Below are 19,018 nucleotides of genomic sequence, written 5' to 3' on the forward strand. Positions count from 1 at the left end.
TCCAGTGGCTGCAGGTGCAGCTACAGGTAAATACATGTGTACTGTCTTCTTCTGTGGTGCTTTTAAGGCGTTTCTAGCTACTATCCAACAAAGCTGCTGCTGCAGTTTTAAAGCTTGTTTGTCCATTCAGAGACACCGTAGCAAAGCAGTTTGTGTGTGGACCCATGGTGAGTAGATATTTGAGTAGTTAAACTGGGTGGGGGGTATAGAAACGAAACAGGTTGAACCATGAATAAACAAATGACAGGCCGGGACTGGCTGAGCTGAAACAGAATTATGTAAATATCGTCCATGCTCAGATGTGTGAAATGGAAACACAACTCGGATAAATTCTGGAAGAAAAAACCCAAACAACTCAACATGGCGTCAGCAGTCTGAGCTCAGATGGGACCCGGTCTCACCTTCAGGGTCTCAGCACAGAGCACGTACTCGTGCAGGGCCGGAACCAGGACTTCAGACAGGTGGTGGATCTGCTCCTCCGTCTCCTTGCCGCACCGCTCCACACAGCTGGAAACCCCTTTCAGCGGCTCTGATAGTTCCTGTTCTGACTCGGCCCACTGGGAGTAGGTCGGGCTGTACTGCTTTAGCTCATCCAGGTACTCTGGAAGCAGAGGAGACTCGTGTCAACGCAGCATGAAGGAATGGATCTGGCCTGGGCCGAGCAGCAGGGTCCCCGAAATGTGATGAAAACATTTAGCTGGAACATTAGAACCACAACTTCACAAAAAAAAACACCTAAAATCTGCTGTGGAACAACATTACTGGACAGATGGAACTAAGACTAGCTGGTGGCAGACGGTGGAACGATGGCATCACGCCTTCCACGGGCTGCTGAACCAGATCTACACGGCTTTCATCAACGGTGAAAGTCATGCCAACAACCGTCAGGTGGAGATTTATCCGTCCATTTTCTTCTGCTTATCCGACCCGGATAAGACTGTCCGACCTCTCCGACCCGTCCCATCCCTACCCAACCTGACCCGAATCGTCTGACCCGTCCCATCCCGACCCGTCCATCCCATCCAGACTCGTCCGTCCCATTCCGACCAGTCCGTCCCAACCCTAACCCGCACCCGTTGGTAGAAACAGGGCTTGCGAAGCTGCTGTGGTACCTCTCTCTTCCTTGATGATCCTCTGAGTAACTTTGTCCACAGCGCAGATTTTGTTGCTGAAGTCCTCCACGTAGTCCTGTATTTGGGTGAACTCCTCCGGCCGGCTCTTCAGGCCCCGTACAGAGTTGGCCATGGCCCTCATGGTCTCCCCCATCCTGCTGAGGAAGCCTGGTCCCTGCTTCTTGTAAGACGCCAACTCCTGCAGGACACCCAGAAACAAAACAGTTCAGTTCTAAAACAGCATCACAACTGAATCTCATACTGGTTTTAGCTCACAATGCACCAAATATTCACTGGAGCAGGTCTGGACCAGACACGGGCCAGATTAGCACTCAGATTCCTGAAAGTCCCAACCCAATAAAGATGAAGTTTTAACAGATGAAAAGAGATCTAGCAAAGCTACAAGAAGGAAAAGGATTCTGGTTGTGATTTAAACTTAAGAAGATGGAGGACCTCACATTTGATTTTTCTGGAAGAATTCATGTCCAGTGGATTCAGTTTATCTGGAGACGCCATGATGTCCCACCAAACAAATAACACAGTGCATCGGCACATCTGGACCAAACACAAGGACCCGTCACCATTAAAGAGGCTGAAACCATTTTTCATGGACCAGATGTGTTTCTACATCATAACGTCAGCTTTTACTCATCGGTTTTCTACATGTAACATCCATATAGTTTTAATAAACAGGACGTAGACATCATGAAAATCAGCTCTGCTGCAACAGGTAACCTGCCCTTACAGCAGCACAGTGGACGTAACACATGGGACTAAATATTCCAGCATCATGTGACAGCGACACTCAGCTGTGAAGTCACATTTCCAGCCTCATCATGGACTCATTTTCCATAGATGACTGAAACAAACAAAACACACAGGACAGAAAAAGTTCAGTTTAAAAATAAAAGTATTAACATGTTCTAGAGAAAAAGTGACTAAATAACTGTTGAAACAAGTCGCAGCAAAGAAAACAAGATTACATAAAACGATCAGACCTTCAGGGATGGGAGGATATAAAGGTACACACTGGAAGACTGTGGCATGTGTGCAGTAACACAGCTGGAGTCAGACCTGAACAGCTACTCCTGGTTTTTACTCCAAGGTGTGAGACGTGGACTCGTGGGCTGCTGGCTGGTTTCATATGGATGTTGTGAAGGTGCACCAGCTGGTCCATTTAAGTTATTCTATACTAGGAACCCTCCATGAGGGTCCTGGAGGGCCACTGTCCTGCAGGTTTTAGATGTTTCTCTGCTGCAACACCCAACTGAGGTTAAAGTCTTGGAACACAAATGAAACTGGAACGATCGAATAAAATACACTTGCTGTTACAGACCCTCCAACACTGACCAGTAAAAGACCTCACACCCAGTCGCTGATGCTGGAACAGAGAAACTATCCGTCATCCGTCTTAACCTCCAGTAAGTGAACTGGTCACTATGACAGGGTAAAACAAAACAAAACAAAAAACGATTAATCGATTTTATTTCATTCAAATGAAATAAATTCATTATAGATTCATAAAACGTGGAGATGGATTTTTTTATGTCCTCATTTCCAGTAACGTGACCCTATTCTCATGTGACTTACCGAGACTCTGTGATATTAGCATATATACACACAAAACTGGTTTCCTGTGTCGCCTCCGTCCAATCAGCTTCTCTTCCCCAGATGATGTCACATTAAGATGTTTTCATCCACTAGTATAGATTACACCCATCTATAAAGTATTTGCAGCATATTACTGCTCACATTAGCAGCTAATGCTAACGGCTGCAGACATGTTCAACAACAGGAAGTGATGTCACCAGGCACAAAGTTTAAAATAAATCTGATATGGTCATTTAAAGTCACATTTTCTCTAGAACAGGTTTCCACTTCGTCCTTTTATCAAACAGGAAACAGTGTGATGCTATTTATCTGGTTTCCATGACAACATGTCATAGCTGCTCTCTGTGTCCGCGGCAGTGAGCACACACACTGACACGTGCACGCACATACAGTTTCCGTCAGAGAACAGAGTGCACGTGTCAGTAAAACACGTCAACCAGCTGAAATATGAGTTTTCTAGATTCTCTCAGGCAGGTGGTGATCAGGAGTCAGGAGCAGGATTTCTCCTGCTCCGGTGTTACACCGATAGCGTCACGGTCGTCATGGCAACGCGCACATCTGAACAAGAGGAACTCACATCAATGAAGGAATTTCTGAGTCGTACATCATTTCCACTCGGTGCATGTGCGCCATGTTACGGCTGCATCACAGTTTTGTTCCGACCTTTGTGGTGCGTCAATCCACACCGGGAGCGTGTTAGGCGCGAAGCGCCCACGAGCACAGTCCACCTTGTTGGATCCGGGGATCACGAAATCACAGGAGAATCGTGTGATTATCTACTTCCAGGATAAACATCTCGTCGTCCATGATATTAAAAAAAAAAAAAAAAAAAAAAAAAAAAAATCACTGAGACCCCCTGACCGGATAAACACGTCATGTTTTCAAGGTTCAGCAGCACAAATCTGCAAAGGGGCTTTTATTTTGAAAAATACTGGAAGTTTTTACATTGCTCCCGTGTCTGATTTCCTGTCTGCCCCTATCTGAACTTCGGAATTTGATGCATTCTGGTTGCGTGCACCATCAAAAACACTGCGCGTAAATTTAGTGGAGACAAGTCGCTTCTGGGATGCTTCTGACACGCGCTGCGTCGCACTCGGTGGGAATCAAACCATTGACTAAAACAGCCGCAAAATGCAGCAGAGGCTGTGGTGCAGCCTTAACGTGGCTAAAACACACCCGGCGGAAATGAAGGGTAACGGGATTAAATGGATCTAGTATTCTTTGTAGGTTTTAACATCAACACGGTATCTGAGATCTGAACTTTGAGAATATTTAGAGCGACTTGTTGTGGAATTTTATCAAAGATCAGACTCCACTAAATAAAACGGTTTCATCAGGACGTTTAAAAAGCTTACCTTGTTTCAGTCCTGTGTTTTTGTTTTTTTTTCCCTCATCACAGCATTTCTGACTCTGAATCTGGGGAAACACTGTTGTTACTATTGTTATGGTACTTCAGAAATTAATGTAGATGTGTCAGATCAGATTAATACAGTAATCTGATTACTCCCAAATAACTGATTATGATTGTCAAGTAAATGCACTCAGTGTTTTACATATTTAAAAAAAAAGTTATCTGGGAATGCTTTTAATATTCTAGAAAAATAAGTGGTGTTACATAATTAACTGTAAATTATATGGATATCCTCCTCCTTGAGCTGCTAATGATCCTAGTGGCCATGTTGTCCAGGCTTTATGGCCCTGGTAGGGTCACCTATGGCAAACAGGTCTCTAGGGGAGGGACAAAGCACGGCTCAATAGATCTCAGTGATGAATCAAATCAGTTGATCCAGATTTCCTTTGCCCGGATGCTGGTCACCGGGGCCCCCTCTGGAGGCAGGTCTGGCGGTGGGGCACGGAGGCGAGCGCCTGATGGCCGGGGCTTTGCTAATGGGGCCGGATCGGGGTTAGCCTGAAAGGGTGACAGGGACCCTCCTCCTGTGGGCTCACCACCTGCAGGAGAGGCCATAGGGGTGGGTGCAAAGTGAGCTGAGCAGCGGCTGAAGGCGAGGACCCTGGCAGTCTGATCCTCGGCTGCAAAAGCTAGCTCTAGGGATAAGGAATGTCACCTCTCTGGTGAGGAAGGAGCCTGAGCTGGTGTGGGAGGTTGAGCGTTTCCAGCTACATATAGCTGGACTCACCTCAATGCACAGCTTAGGTTCTGGACACTGTTCTTGAGAAAGGCTAGACCCTCTTCCATTCTCGAGTTGCTCCTAGTGAGCGACACCGAGCAGGTGTGGGAATGCTCATTGCCCCCAACTTGGTGCCTGGACGTTGGGATTTACCCCGGCGGATGAGAGGGTAGCCTCAGAAAGATTTTCAACTCCCATCGTCGGCAGAGCTTCAACCATGTCCCGAGTGAGGCGGGGGACACTGAGTCCGAGTGGGCTATTGTTGAGGCAGCCAACTGGAGTTGTGGCCATAAAGTCATCAATGCCTGTCATTGCGGAAATCCCCAAACTCGTTGGTGGACACTGGCAGTGAGGGATGCCGTCAAGCTGAAGAAGGAGTCCTATTGGGCCTTTTTGGCCTGTGGGACTCCAGAGGCAGCTGATGGGTATTGGCAGGCTAAGCGGAATGCAGCTTCGTCAGTCATTAAGACAAAAAGTCGGGCATGGAAGGAGTTTGGAGAGGCCACGGACAATGACTTCCGGACAGCTTCGAGAAGATTCTGGGCCACCATCCGGCGGCTCAGGAGGGGAAAGCAGTGCTCCGTCAACACTGTGTACAGTAGGGATGGGAGGCTGCCGACCTCGACTCGGGACAGAGGGAATAATTTGAAGACCTCCTCAATTCCACCAACACGGCTTCAGACAAGGAAGCCGAGTCAGGGGACCCTGGCGTGGGCTCTCCTATCTCTGGGACTGAGGTCGCTGAGGTGGTTTAAAAGCTCCTCGGTGGCAGGGCCCCGGGCGTGGATGAGATCCGCCCAGATTTTCTTAAGCCCCTGGATGCTGTGGGGCTTAGCAGACATGCCTCTGCAGCATCACATGGACATCAGGGACAGTTCCTGTGGACTGGCAGACTGGGGTGGTGGTCCCCCTCTTCAAAAAGGGGAACCAGAGGGTGTGTTCCATTAACAGGGGGATCAGACTCCTTGGTAAGGTCTATTCAGGGGTCCTGCGGAGGGTCCATCAGGCAGTCGAATCTCAGCTTGAAGAGGAGCAGTGTAGTTTTTGTCCCGGTAGTGGAACAGTGGATGAGCTCTACACCCTCTTCAGGGTCTTGGAGGGGGCATGGGAATTTGCTCAACCAGTCTACATGTGCTTTATGGACTTGGAGAAGGTGTTCGAGACCATGGTCCTCTGCCCGGAAAAGGGTGGAGTGGTTTCTCCGGATCAGGAATGAGGTCCTGCCCCAAGTGGAGGAGTTCAAGTATCTCGGGGTCTTGTTCACAAGTGAGGGAAGGATGGAGCGGGAGATGGACAGGCGGATCGGTGCTGCACCGGACTTTGCATCGGTCTGTCGTGGTGAAAAAGGAGTTGAGCCAAAAGGAAAAGCTCTCGGAATTACCGATCGATCTACGTTCCTACCCTCACCTATGGTCACGAGCTGTGGGTAGTGACTGAAAGAACAAGATTGCGAATACAAGCGGCCGAAATGAGTTTTCTCTGCAGGGCGGCCGGACTCTCCCTTAGAGATAGGGTGAGAAGCTCGGTGATCCAGGAGGGGCTCAGAGTAGAGTCGCTGCTCCTCCACATCCAGATGAGGTGGCTCGGGCATCTGGTCAGGATGCCTCCTGGACGCTTCCCTGGTGAGGTGTTACGGGCACGTCCCTCCAGAAAGAGGCCCCGAGGAAAACCCAGAACTAGGGACTACATTTCTCTGCTGGCCTGGGAACGCCTCAGGATCCCCCCGGATAAGCTGGTGAATTTGGTCGGGGAGAGGGAAGTCTGAGTTTGAGAAACTCATCCATGCATTCATCTCCAGTAGGCTGGATTACTGTAATGGTCTTTTAACAGGACTTCCTAAAAAGAGCATTAAACATCTGCAGCTCATCCAGAACGCTGCTGCTAGAGTTTTAACCAGGACTAAGAGATCTGAACACATCACACCAGTTTTAAAATCTTTACACTGGCTTCCAGTCAGTCACAGAATAGATTTTAAAACCCTTCTGATCATTTACAAATCCCAGAATGGTTTAGGCCCAGAATACATCTGTGATATGTTCAGAGAATATAAACCTAGCAGAGCTCTTAGATCCAAAGACTCTGGTCAACTAGTCCAGGCCAGAGTCCATACTAAACATGGAGAAGCAGCATTTAGCTGTTATGCTGCAAACAAATGGAACAAACTGCCAGTGGAGATTAAACTTTCCCCAAATGTAGACATTTTTAAATCCAGGTTAAAAACTTTTCTTTTCTCATGCGCCTATGCATGAAATCTGCACGGTAACTTTTTTTTAACTTATCTTGCTTTTAATCATTTTAATTAGGCCTGTCACGATAACAAATTTAGCTGTACGATAAATTTTCTCAGAAATTATCGCGATAAACGATAATATTGCGCAGAGCGCTAATGTGTCATTTTGAGACCATTCTCAACTAATATAGTGACATATGCCGTAATAATGCAAGTACACATTTTCAAAGGTCAATAAACTAAATAAATAAAAGCGCCTTTTTCACTGTTGCATCTTCAAATAAACTCCAGACAAGTAGACAAGCATGCCGGTTTTAATGACGAACCAAACTTCAGCACTTTACATCGAACAAAAACCCGTGTTCTTCTTCTGCTCTTCAAAATCTACTGCTTGTGAAACAAAGTCATTCTGCCCTCTGTTGGCCTTATAAGTAACTACAACCCAGCAGTTAGCTGGGATACCACATTCACATACGCCGGGACACCGGCCCAAAAGTTATGCGGCCCACTGGGAATCCTCCCAAACCTCCCGATTAGCCGGCATTGCTCTTAATGTGTATTTTGTCATATACGGTAGTATATAGGCTGATTCTATTTGCGTAATGTGCCTGCGGATTACAGGGGTTATTACGGTAGACCAGGAAGTGGGGGCTTTGTACTGACGTCGTAAGCTAGAATGTGTGTGTTCTGCTTACATGTGGGAAGCAGCGAAACAATAAAAGAGGAGATGCTTGCATCTATTATTTACATATTTCAGCATGAGAATCGGAGGTTTAGCGCGAGAGCGTGAGAAGCCACTTAAATACGCAAGTCTCACGGCCATTGCGTGTTGGCAGCCGTGCAAAACAAATGCGGCTTACCGGCTCGTGCTGCAACATGCTGCAGTCAAGTGTGACACTAGAGAGATCACTCCGCAAGAAACCAGAGCGTTTAGTCGAAATACTCCATAGTGAAACCTATTGTCATACACAGTCTATGGTAAAGGGGGGACGAAAAAAAATTATCGCGGCCGGCAAACTTATCGTGCTCTTATTTTATCGTTCAATTAATTGACTTATTGCTTATCGCGACAGGCCTAATTTTAATGTAATTTATTATTTTATTGTGATTATGTGTTGATTATGTGTTGATGCCTTTTACTATTCTAAATATCTGTAATGTCTTTGTTTTATGTAAAGCACTTTGAATTGTCCTGTACATGAAATGTGCTATACAAATAAACTGCCTTGCCTTGCCTTGCCTTACTTAGGCAGCTGTCCCTGCGACCCAACCAGGGGCGTTTCCTGGACCTGGGAACATTGGGGGCTGAGCCCACACCCTTGTAAAGAAATCTCAGTGAACCAAATACTGCAATATGTGCTTCAATATGTATTTATTTATTTATTTATTTATTTATTTTTTTTATTTTATTTATTTTTATGTATTTATATCTTAAACGTGACAATGTAAACAAGATCTCTAAAATCATATTAAACTTTTACTTTTCCAGACATCTGCTGTTTATCTCCACAACCTGCTCTTTAGTGCACATCTTCTGCAACAAAAGGATGAACGTGAACTGTTTTCAGTCACTTGCAATTTTCAGAATAAAGATCATGCTGTAGTATTTACTACCTCTCTATCATCTCATCTGTCTCTTCCTTCTTTCCCTACAGGCTTCACTTGTTTTCTTTCCATCATTTCCCTTCTTTCCTTCTTTCACTTGCTGTTTTCCATCTTTACCATTACTACTTTTACAGTAGTATAGCTGAGTTTAAACTAGTGGTAAACTCTGATTTTTCCTTCCCAGTCTGGAACACCCCTGTCCTGGAGCAACACACACATACAAGAACCACCAACCTCATTAATACATAAAGTAAACACACACACAAAGGTGAGACCATGAAAGACTGGTTTTGTATTTCAAATATTAATGTATTGTGAGCAACATAAAATGTAAAACACTCTTTAAAACTCCTTAACTAGCCAGTGACCTGGAGGTGAACAAAAACATCAGTAAATAAATTTATAATAAAGTTGTTCTTTATCTATATTTAAACTAAAGCAGCATCTAAAAACCAAACATCCAACACTAATAGGAAAGCCGTTTCCATCTACTACAACACACACACACACACACACACACATACACACACACACACACACCAGCAGGTAAACCAGCGAATCACGTAGACTTCACCAGTGGATTTAATGTAAATGTGTAGAACAGAAAAGGGCAGGGCTAACGGTTTAGTACAGCTAGCTTAACCTTCATAGTATCAAGTCCTGTCATGAATGATCTGCCTGATGTTCATTTAATTTTAAGACAAACAGGGTTTAAATTGTTTGTGGTTTACCTGTTTCATGTGTTGGCCAAAGTCTTGCAGCCCATTGGCAGCGACCACAACTGAAGAGTTTCTCTCTTCTTTAAATAAAAAACCGTCTGATGTCCATGTTTGACCGCTAATAATGACGCTCGAAATAACACCGGAGTTCAGATTAGGGATAAAACGCCGGGCTGTCAGCCAACAAGGAGGATTCCCGCTTCCATAAAATTCCTCTGTGATTGGTCATATTGTACCTGTGTTGCATTCACATAAGCCAGGAAATTACAAAACTACCATCTTCTTTAATGTCATAAGGCGGCTGAGAGCATGTAAACTTATTCCTTCTGGGATGAAAAAACATTCGGGGCTTGATGTGAAATGTTCGGGGCTAGAGCAGGGAATGCCCAGGACCCAACCCTGGATAAGGGGTAGAGGATGGATGGATGGATATATGGATGGATATCAAGTCGGATTTAATCGAAATCAATCAAAATAGGCTGTTGTTCAAATCGATTTATAACTTTCATGAGCGTTTTGTGTTGCCATGGCTGTTTGGTCAGCTCCTCCACTAGTGGGCAGTGCTGCGTTCAGAGTTCACTCCTGCGAGTCGACATCAGTTTCAGACACCGTTTGGCGGCTGTAAGGTTGAATTTATACCTCATAGCCGGCCGCATGCAGTCGCCACATGAGTAGAAATCCACCTTAATGAGTCGCTATAAAATTGTTTCCAAACACCCAGCGCGTCCTAAACACTCGCATACAGTCTTTCTCCAAAAGCTTGGGCAATTTCTTCAGTAGTTGTCCTCGTCTTTATTCTCCTCCTGCTTTTTTGTTCCCTTCCTGATCCTCTTCTTCTTCTCTGGCTTCTTTCCCTGGTCGCATGTCAGCTATTCTGCTCAACACTGCCCCCACGATTTCCGGTGGTATTGCTCCGTCTTCTTCGTCAAGCGACGGATAGCTAAGCTCCCTGAAAACGGACCAAATTATGCACATAACCGATGCAGAAGACGGACGAAACTGTTAAGTTAGTTAAAGTTAGTTTACGTTGGTTAAACATCAGCATCATTTAACCAGTTACTGAACGTTCCTCTTTGTGCTACAAAGCTGCTGGTTCTCCCCACCTGCCTCATGTTTCATCCCACCAGGAGGTTTTAATCTGTTAGTTCTGATGGACGCTCTCATGAAAACACAGAAGCAGTAACAGACGCATGTTGTTTACCTTCCTGATCTGATCACATGATCCCACATGTAAAGTCAGGATGCTGAGGATCATTAATTAACCATAGTGTTTAATACTGAGATTAATAGTGAAAACAAGACAGATGGATTTCTTCTTTGCTCCTTTTTTTTAATCTTTGCATGATATTTTTCATTTGTTTCTATGAATGAATCAACCAAGTGTGTTTACTGATGGTGGTTTTCTACATTTTCCTGAGCTCATGCACTTATCTCCACCATAGAGAAGTACTGCCTGAAGGTCCAAACACAATATTCATTTATCACAAGTCTCTGATGACTGGAGATTATTTTATTTCTGGGTTTTATTCACACATTTAAGTGTGTGTAAAAGCAGCCTGAGGTGTTCTGTGTCAAACTACATGTTGACAAGTTACAGCATGGAGCTGCCCAGTAAGGGTAATACAGGGGAAATCCCAGAACCAACAGTAACCTTCATCTATATGATCTTTGTGTTTCATTAATTAATGGACAGAGTGTCGCTGAAGACTTCTGTCTCCATCAATATTTTTCAGACAAAAAGAAAAAGAAGAGGTTAATCCCTCGCAGCAGGATGAGTCTGTAGTGTGTGAGGAAGCCACCTGTGCCGTGAGGAAGACTTTGAAGTGCTGGCTGTAGGACAGGATGGGATGCTCGCTGATCCTGTTGAGAAAGCGGAGCAGAGCTCTCCTCCTGGTCTCGATGAAGTCGTCGTTGAAGCGCTCCACCATGCCCTTCACCACAAACTTCTCAGGAAGAGGCTGCAGCCACAGAAACATTTACAACCAGCACACATTAACCTGCTGGGAAGTAAAATCTGACCACACAGAGAGCTGATAAAAAGATGGAGCGGCCAACGCTTACACAAAGAAGATAAAGTGGTGACGGTACATACGTGAACAATTAGTGTTGGGTAGTTTTCCTCCAGTCTGCTTCGGAGCCACAGGAAGTCCTGGTAGCGCCGACGTACCTCAAACTCACTGCAGTCGAACTCACTCCGTGTGGTCTGGAGAAATGAAGCATGAAACTTATCTCAGGGTTGCAGCTTCTTCGCCTCTTTTTAATGCATCCAAACAGAATCCCACAGATCTGCGACAAATGCTTGTTTGTGCTGGCTGACCTTTACTTGTTTTATTAACAGTTTTATGTTGATTCATCCACATTTTTAATCCAGGATTTTGTTTTTTTTTTCAGCTGAAGTTAGCAGTTGTTCATATTCAGTGTTACCCCCAATTTCCAGCGTGTGCGCCGCGTTACGGCCGTTTGTGGCGGTTTAGGTCAACGGTTTGGTTCCCACCGGGTGCTAAACACACGTACCGAGTCTATTCTTGACGGAGCACGTGTCCAGAATGCATCAAGCTCAGCAGTTCAGATAGAACCACACAGGAAATCAGATACGGCGGCAGTGTAAAAGCTTCCGGTATTTTTCAAAATAAAAGTCCCCATGCAGATCTGCACTGCTGAACCATGTAAACGTTACGTCATTAACCAGTCAGGGGGTCTCAGTATTTTTTTCTCGTCATGGATGATGAGACGTTTATCCTGGAAGTGGAGAATCACAAGATTCTTCAATTCTCCTGTGGTTTCATGATCTCGCGGATCCAGCTAGGCGGACTGCACTCGACACGCTCCCGGTGTGGATCGACCCGCCATGAAGGTGGGAACGAAACTGCGGCACAGCGTGGAGTGTGACGTGGAAATCGGGCTTTATATTCAACCCTGTGTGTTGAATATAAAGTTCCTGTGTGTGATTTGTCAGCGCTGAGAAAACTGACCTCTCGACATATCTGAGTTGTGTGTGTGTGTGTGTTTAAGGTTATGGCAGTAGTTGGTGCTCAGTCATTGGCTAACTTGGTTTAGCAGTACAGTGGTCCCTCGCTATAACGCGGTTCACCTTTCACAGATTTTTTTTTTTGTGCAATTTCGCATGTTTTTTTTGTTTTTTTTTTTACAGCGCGTGTGTTCGGTGTTCGTTCTCTAATACCGGACTTATTTATCTATAACAGTTTCAACTTTGAGGGTGAGTATAAAGCTTGTAGTGAGGGGTTTTACGTAGACCCAAACTTGGGACACAGTTGCATTTACTGACCCTCGGACATCTGACGTTTACCCAAAACGGTAAAAATGGTAAGTTGTGGTTAATCTGATTAAAAATTCTAATCATTTCAAAGACCTAAAAAAATTTTATATTTACCTGATAATTGGTTGAAATTACTGGGCTGACTTTGCCATTTAGAAAAGAAATATAATTTATTTGAATCTGCCACAGCTGATATCATCTGGATCCAAGTTAGTTTTTTTTTTTTAGTAGGAGGAAAACACTTTATGATATTCTATACCTAATCTATATAGGCCAGATGTTGAATTATTAAACAGGAATTTGACTCTTATAAAGTCAAAGTTCATATGATCGACATGATCCACCGACCTGTTACCATCTCCTGGCTCCAGCACTGGACCGGGTTCATTTGTTTCTTCTTAAGCTGACAAAGAAAGTAATTTCCTGCAGATGTTATGAGACTTGCATCCCCTGCAGCCTTCCTACAAACCAACAAACACTGAGGTCGCATGCATGCGGCTGGCCCACATGGCCACCATGTGAAATAGTGGCCATGTTAAAACCTGACAGTGTTCCCTAGAAACCACGTCTACCTTCCATGAAAGTACAGCTGACTGGGGCTCTGGGATGGATGACAGAGCCGACGTTGGCAACTACATTTGGCCTGGGGTCAAATTTATTCTGACCAGCGGAATGGCGAGCCAAAATTGTGTGTGTGTGTGTGTGTGCGTGTACACACATAAAAGCTGTAAAAAGATTAAAATTTTTAGTCTGATTAATCACAGCTTTTAAATTAATCATTCATCATCGATCAACATCATCATTCGAGATGTTTCTACTGTATCAGCGGAACGAGCAAAACATTAACCGCTCAACAGGAAGTTTCTCACAGCGACTTCCTCTGCACCCCCCCCAACCTCTTAAAGGGGCCACGCTGTTTTTCTAACATGTCGCTCTAACTCTTGCAATCTGTTTTTTTTTTTCCCAATTTAATCTGTCGGGTCACATTTTATTGGCGGCAGGCCAGTTTTGGCCCACGGGCCACCAGTTGCTGACCACTGCAGTAGATGCATGAACTTCCTCACCTTGGTCACAACTCTGTACATGATGAAGGTCTCTACAGCAGTGATATGGCTTTCTGGGTTGTCCACGGTGATGAAGATGTCTTTGGCACCACCATCCGGCTGCTCCTCCTCCTCCTCCAGTCTGTACTGGTTGATCATGGAGCTGGGGGAGTTGGGCATGGGGCTTCCCTCTGCCAGCGAGGTGTTCTGGACCAAAGAGACGAAGCTCCTGTTAGCAAGTCCTCTCTAATGTTCAGATGTGATGATACCGCGGGTCTTTGCCGTGTGTGAGGTGTTTAACCATATGAATCTATAGTCCTGCACATCTGAACTACTAACTAGAACTAGCTAGTCACGGTTAGAAGTAACCCTACCACGCTGTGGTCAGATGCATTCACAGGACTCGAGATGGGGTAGGACATTAGAAGTTTGTACTTCTGCCTGCGCCTTTTCAGACATGAAATGGGAAAATGTAAATATTATAAATGAAAGAACTTGTTTGAAATAAACTTTGAAATGAAATGAAATTTACTAACAGATTATAAAAACAAGTGCATGCAGAGGTTTCAACCTCAAGAGCTCAGTTTGGATTTAAAAACACTGAATGAAATGAGCTCAGTTTCCATTTTATCTGCAACATTAGAAGGTGCATAATGGACAGAAGCCCTTTAACCCGCATCCAGACAGGACAGATCAGCACTTCTCTGAGCAATAAAAGAACATAAATAGGTAGGCAGTAACCCGAGAATTGTTTTATATATGAAAAGAAACCAGTGACTTCAGAGCAGGCCATCCCACCTCAGAGCTGAATCTCAGCCAGACTAACTGTCTTTACGAGGAGCACAGCGGCCCCTAACTTAGATTTTTAGGATCACAAGCAGAAAATTCAGAGGTGCACACTGAACGCCTTCATTCACATTTCCTCTCATTTTCACTGTATTAATGATGAAAACTTGAACAATAAATCCAGAAATTACAATGTTTACATTCACTTTTTTGTGCAGCAGTTAACATAAAAACACATCTTACTGGCCTCATGAATACAAAACAAGTAGACATAGAAGTTGTCAAATCAAATCAAATCAAATTTGATTTTCACTTTGTAGTCGAAGCAGAACGACAACTTTGTCCCCATCATCCCCCCACAGGACATGGTATGACTGGTCCATGTAGTTCCTGGTAATAAACAGCTTCAGGGACTGATGCTCCTCCAGCCGCTGTTCCCACTCCTCAGTAAGAACAGCAGCTATTGGCTGTCCTAGAAGTCACTAATTAGCATCATCAGCCTGGTACATATAGCTGTAATGGATGCTGTTATAAGGAGGGATGTCATTGGAAAGACAAAAATGAATAAAAATACAACCTAAAAATTATTAGAACAAATGAAAAAATAAAATAATAATTCAGTCAGTATTTTCTTTATTTTTAGTTTAGTCTTTTAAACTGTATTTTGTTTTTTTAATTAGGAGTCTGGAACATTTCACAACTATTTAAATATTTTGCCCATCATATATTATATATATTATCCTTCATTAACAGACGTTACTGTGACGGTAAACCAGCAGGATCCTCCAGCAGCAGCTTTTACGTTTCATTTCCTGCCTGGTCATGAAACAGAGCTGAACGTCGTCTGAATGCAGCTGCTGCTGCTGCAAGAAGACCAAGCCTCGTATGAGAGGGTCTGCACAGCACCGATAAACTCCCTTCATTCACCTCCGTCTCCAAAAGTCTCCAATAACACCAGAAAAACTCGCTAGAGGGTCTGAAAACTCGCTAAATACAGCCACAAAGTCGCTACGCTGGTAATAAATTCCTCCAAGACCCGCCTCTTTTCACACATTAGCCAATCACAGTGCTCGTTCGTCCCCGCTCACACACACATTGGCTGTCGTCTTCTTCGTTGGTGTTCGTCTCCTTTTCTCGTGTTGAAGTTAGTTTGAGGCAAACCAGCAGCTAGTTTGTTATTACTGTGAACTGCTGGGCTGAAGAGGGAGCAGAAGTTTGTTAGCGACTAAATAAATTCAGTTTTAACTACAAGAAAAAGACCGACAAATGTTTCGGTCGCCGTTGTAGAGTAGATGAAAAATTCACTCGCACCGTCTCACATTTTAGTCGCGAAATGCGACCGTTTGGTCGCAGTCTGGAGGCCTGTCAGTGGTGAATCTGAAATAAACGTTAGGGAAACATCTTAGTTCTGGTTAAACTGGTGTGAAAGTGGGCCAGTTCAGCAGAAAGCACCGAGGTTCTGAGACACCAGAACCAGAACGGTGTCTGTAAGGAAAATCAAAAGGATTATCATTATTTTTATTTTACCTTCATCATGTTTGATACTTGCTCAATATTATACTTTGAACTAATCATTTATTTATCTTAGAAATCAATTTAGTATTCACTTATATGTACTTTGTACTAATGGTATTTTAATCATCAAGGAATGTATTTGGCTGCATTTATACTCAGTGTGTGTCCTCAGGAACCAAGACTGAACTATGATAAGAAGAAGAGATCACTGTGTCCCTGACTCCCTTTACCTCATCTTAGTAGAGGAAGCTCAAACCTGTAAGCCTTCAAGTGTAACTCTGTACTTTCCATGTGCAGGGGAAGGACTTCATGAACCTCCTCTATAAATTCTTTGTAATTAATTTAAAACTTTAGTCTTCATAGTCTCCAACGGTGCTCTCAGACTGTTAGCTCACAAAACCGAAAAAAAAAGACAGTCTCCTTTTCTTCACAATACTTAAGACAACTTCAAGCAAAATACAGAACAAACTAGTTCATATTCAAATGTAAGTCGCTTTGGATAAAAGCGTCTGCTAAATGACTGTAGAATAGAATAGAATAGAATAGAATAGAATAGAATAGAATAGAATAGAATAGATTATGTAACTAGATTTGCTGAAAAAACAGATGAGGTTTGTAAATGTTTTTGTCTACATTAAAAGGCAGTAATATCTGACTGTCAGCCAGGGAGAGATCAGCTCATTGTCAGGCTGGTTATGGAGGAGAAGTCTCCTCCTCTTCCTCCTCCATCTCCTGCTCTTCCTGCAGCTCGGACGTGGTTGCTGCGCGAGGACTAGCCTCTTGTGAGCAGGGGCGGGGCCTGCGGTAGCACCGGCGACTCATTAGGAGGCGTAAACAATGTTTTCACGTCAGCATCAAGGTGTCTAATAACGCCAGAAAAGTTGCTAAATGTGTCGCTAGTCGCTCAAAAAACAGTCACTAAAGACGTTTAAAAGTCGCTAATTATACTGACAAGTTGCTCAGTCGGCAACACAGTAAACAGTGGGTCCTCCTGGGAGATGCTGTAGGCTGCCCGCTGCAGTGCCTGTTTAAAATGAGCAGAGACGGCTGGTTCTTCCAGGAACCAGCAGATGCCAAAGTGGCGACGTATCGAAGCCCGTGCTAACATCTAACTAGCTGCTAACTTTTAGAATAGATTAGTATGTGAGAATCGCTCTTTTTAGACAACCCTGGTATCGGAACATCCCTACGTCTAAGAGGAAAGCCCACCTTCACTCACAAGGGTTGGCTTTTTATTATTTAATAAATAAATTCAGTCTCCAGTCTGGTTCCTCCTCCTCTTGCTGGTCCCCAGTCTGGTTCCGCCTCCTCGTGCTGGTCCCCAGTCTGGTTCCTCCTCCTCGTGCTGGTCTCCAGTCTGGTTCCTCCTCCTCGTGCTGGTCCCCAGTCTGGTTCCTCCTCCTCGTGCTGGTCCCCAGTCTGGTTCCTCCGCCTCGTGCTGGTCCCCAGTCTGGTTCCTCCTCCTCGTGCTGGTCTCCAGTCTGGTTCTTCCTCCTCGTGCTGGTCTCCAGTCTGGTTCCTCCTCCTCGTGCTGGTCTCCAGTCTGGTTCCTCCTCCTCGTGCTGGTCTCCAGTCTGGTTCCTCCTCCTCTTGCTGGTCCCCAGTCTGGTTCCTCCTCCTCATGCTGGTCTCCAGTCTGGTTCCTGCTCTTGCTGGTGTTTGAAGGGTGCAACCCAACAGAAGCCGTGTTTCTCAGCCCTTCATGAACTTTTTTCTGTTCATATCAAAGGTTTGTGTAATCCTGGTTCCAGCTGTGATTCTAGAGCTGAGGAAACGTTCAACTCCAGCTGTCAGCTGTAGAAATCCACAGTTTTCCCACAAACTGCACATTGATTTTTCTCTTTGAAAGCTCCTTAATTTTGTTTTGTCCTTTAAACGCGTGTAAATAACTTGAAGGCCTAGTCCATGTTCAACATGTTACTATTTAATTCACCTCTTACATTCAGAGTTGTAAATAAATCACTGAAAACTGCGTGTGCAGGCAAAGAGCTCAAACTCTCCTGAAATATTTTCTAAGTAGTTGGTTTTACTAAGCCGAACTGAACGTTAGGAGCGGTTTATTAGCGTTAACCTGACAAACTTTCCAGATGAGAAAAAGCACGAAGACGAACTATGAATCACTGAAAAGCTGAACGGAGTATGGTACCAGGGTTTTCATTGCAGACTACAGAAGCGTCGGGTCCTAAGGTCAGCTCATCTCTTGTCAGAGACATTTGGTTTCTTTCCCTTTATGAGTCCACCATGAGTTTTTCTCCATGTCTCTGCTGTCCACACTTACTGAAGACAACATTTAATTCATGTAAACCAGATTGTCTGACCTGACCAGGGTCCTGCGGGTAGTCAGTCAGCCACTCCATGACGAGCGAAAACCAGTTTAAAGCTCAGAGTTTGGAGACTTCCGGCTGGTTTAAACTTGTTTAAGATTACCTTAGTGAAGACCTCCAAGTCCTCGTCTTCGTCCAGGTCCAACATGTGTCCAGAGATGTCCGCAGGGACCGTCTGTCCACTCATTATACGGTCCAAACTTTTAAATGAAATCTGCTCTGTAAGCGCAGCTCAGGTAAACTTCCGCTCCAACTTCACAGCGTAGGAAAAGAGAAAAAATGGCTGCGCGCGCAACTTCCGCCCAGGAAATTCAACATAAGAGCATAAGCGTGAGAGTAAAAATGGTGATGATTTTATTCAATTTCATATTTACTCTCTCACTATAAACCACATAAAGAAAATATACTGACTGTGGATCTATTTAAAACATTTATCAATTTTTTTCCCTTTTAACGTTTACAGAAATTAGGTAATAACTAATGTATGTATGTTAAAAAGAATGAATAAAAGAAATAATGACTTAACATGATGAAAATAATAAAACATAAAACAATAATAATAATAATAGGAAGACGAAGAATAATAATAATAATAATATATATATATATATATACACACACATCCATCCATTTTCTGCCGATTATCCAGAGTCGGGCTGTCCTTAAA

The 19,018-nt window shown here is 44.2% G+C and overlaps 1 protein-coding gene across 1 annotated transcript in view; it reads right to left on the reverse strand.

Moving 5' to 3' along the window:
* The window catches only part of snx7 (sorting nexin 7), a 42,339-nt gene extending 23,722 nt beyond the window's left edge, over positions 1–18,617 (reverse strand). Inside the window, exons 1-6 of the mRNA XM_041968204.1 lie at positions 18,455–18,617; positions 13,748–13,933; positions 11,499–11,609; positions 11,206–11,364; positions 1,113–1,311; positions 402–601 (exon numbers count right to left, since the gene is read on the reverse strand). Coding sequence (XP_041824138.1) covers positions 402–601; positions 1,113–1,311; positions 11,206–11,364; positions 11,499–11,609; positions 13,748–13,933; positions 18,455–18,538 — 939 coding nt within the window. The 5' untranslated portion in view covers positions 18,539–18,617. The remainder of the gene's footprint in view (positions 1–401; positions 602–1,112; positions 1,312–11,205; positions 11,365–11,498; positions 11,610–13,747; positions 13,934–18,454) is intronic.
* Positions 18,618–19,018: the final 401 nt, after the last annotated feature.

Source organism: Melanotaenia boesemani, chromosome 18 (genome assembly GCF_017639745.1).
Source record: "Melanotaenia boesemani isolate fMelBoe1 chromosome 18, fMelBoe1.pri, whole genome shotgun sequence".
NCBI lineage: Eukaryota > Metazoa > Chordata > Actinopteri > Atheriniformes > Melanotaeniidae > Melanotaenia > Melanotaenia boesemani.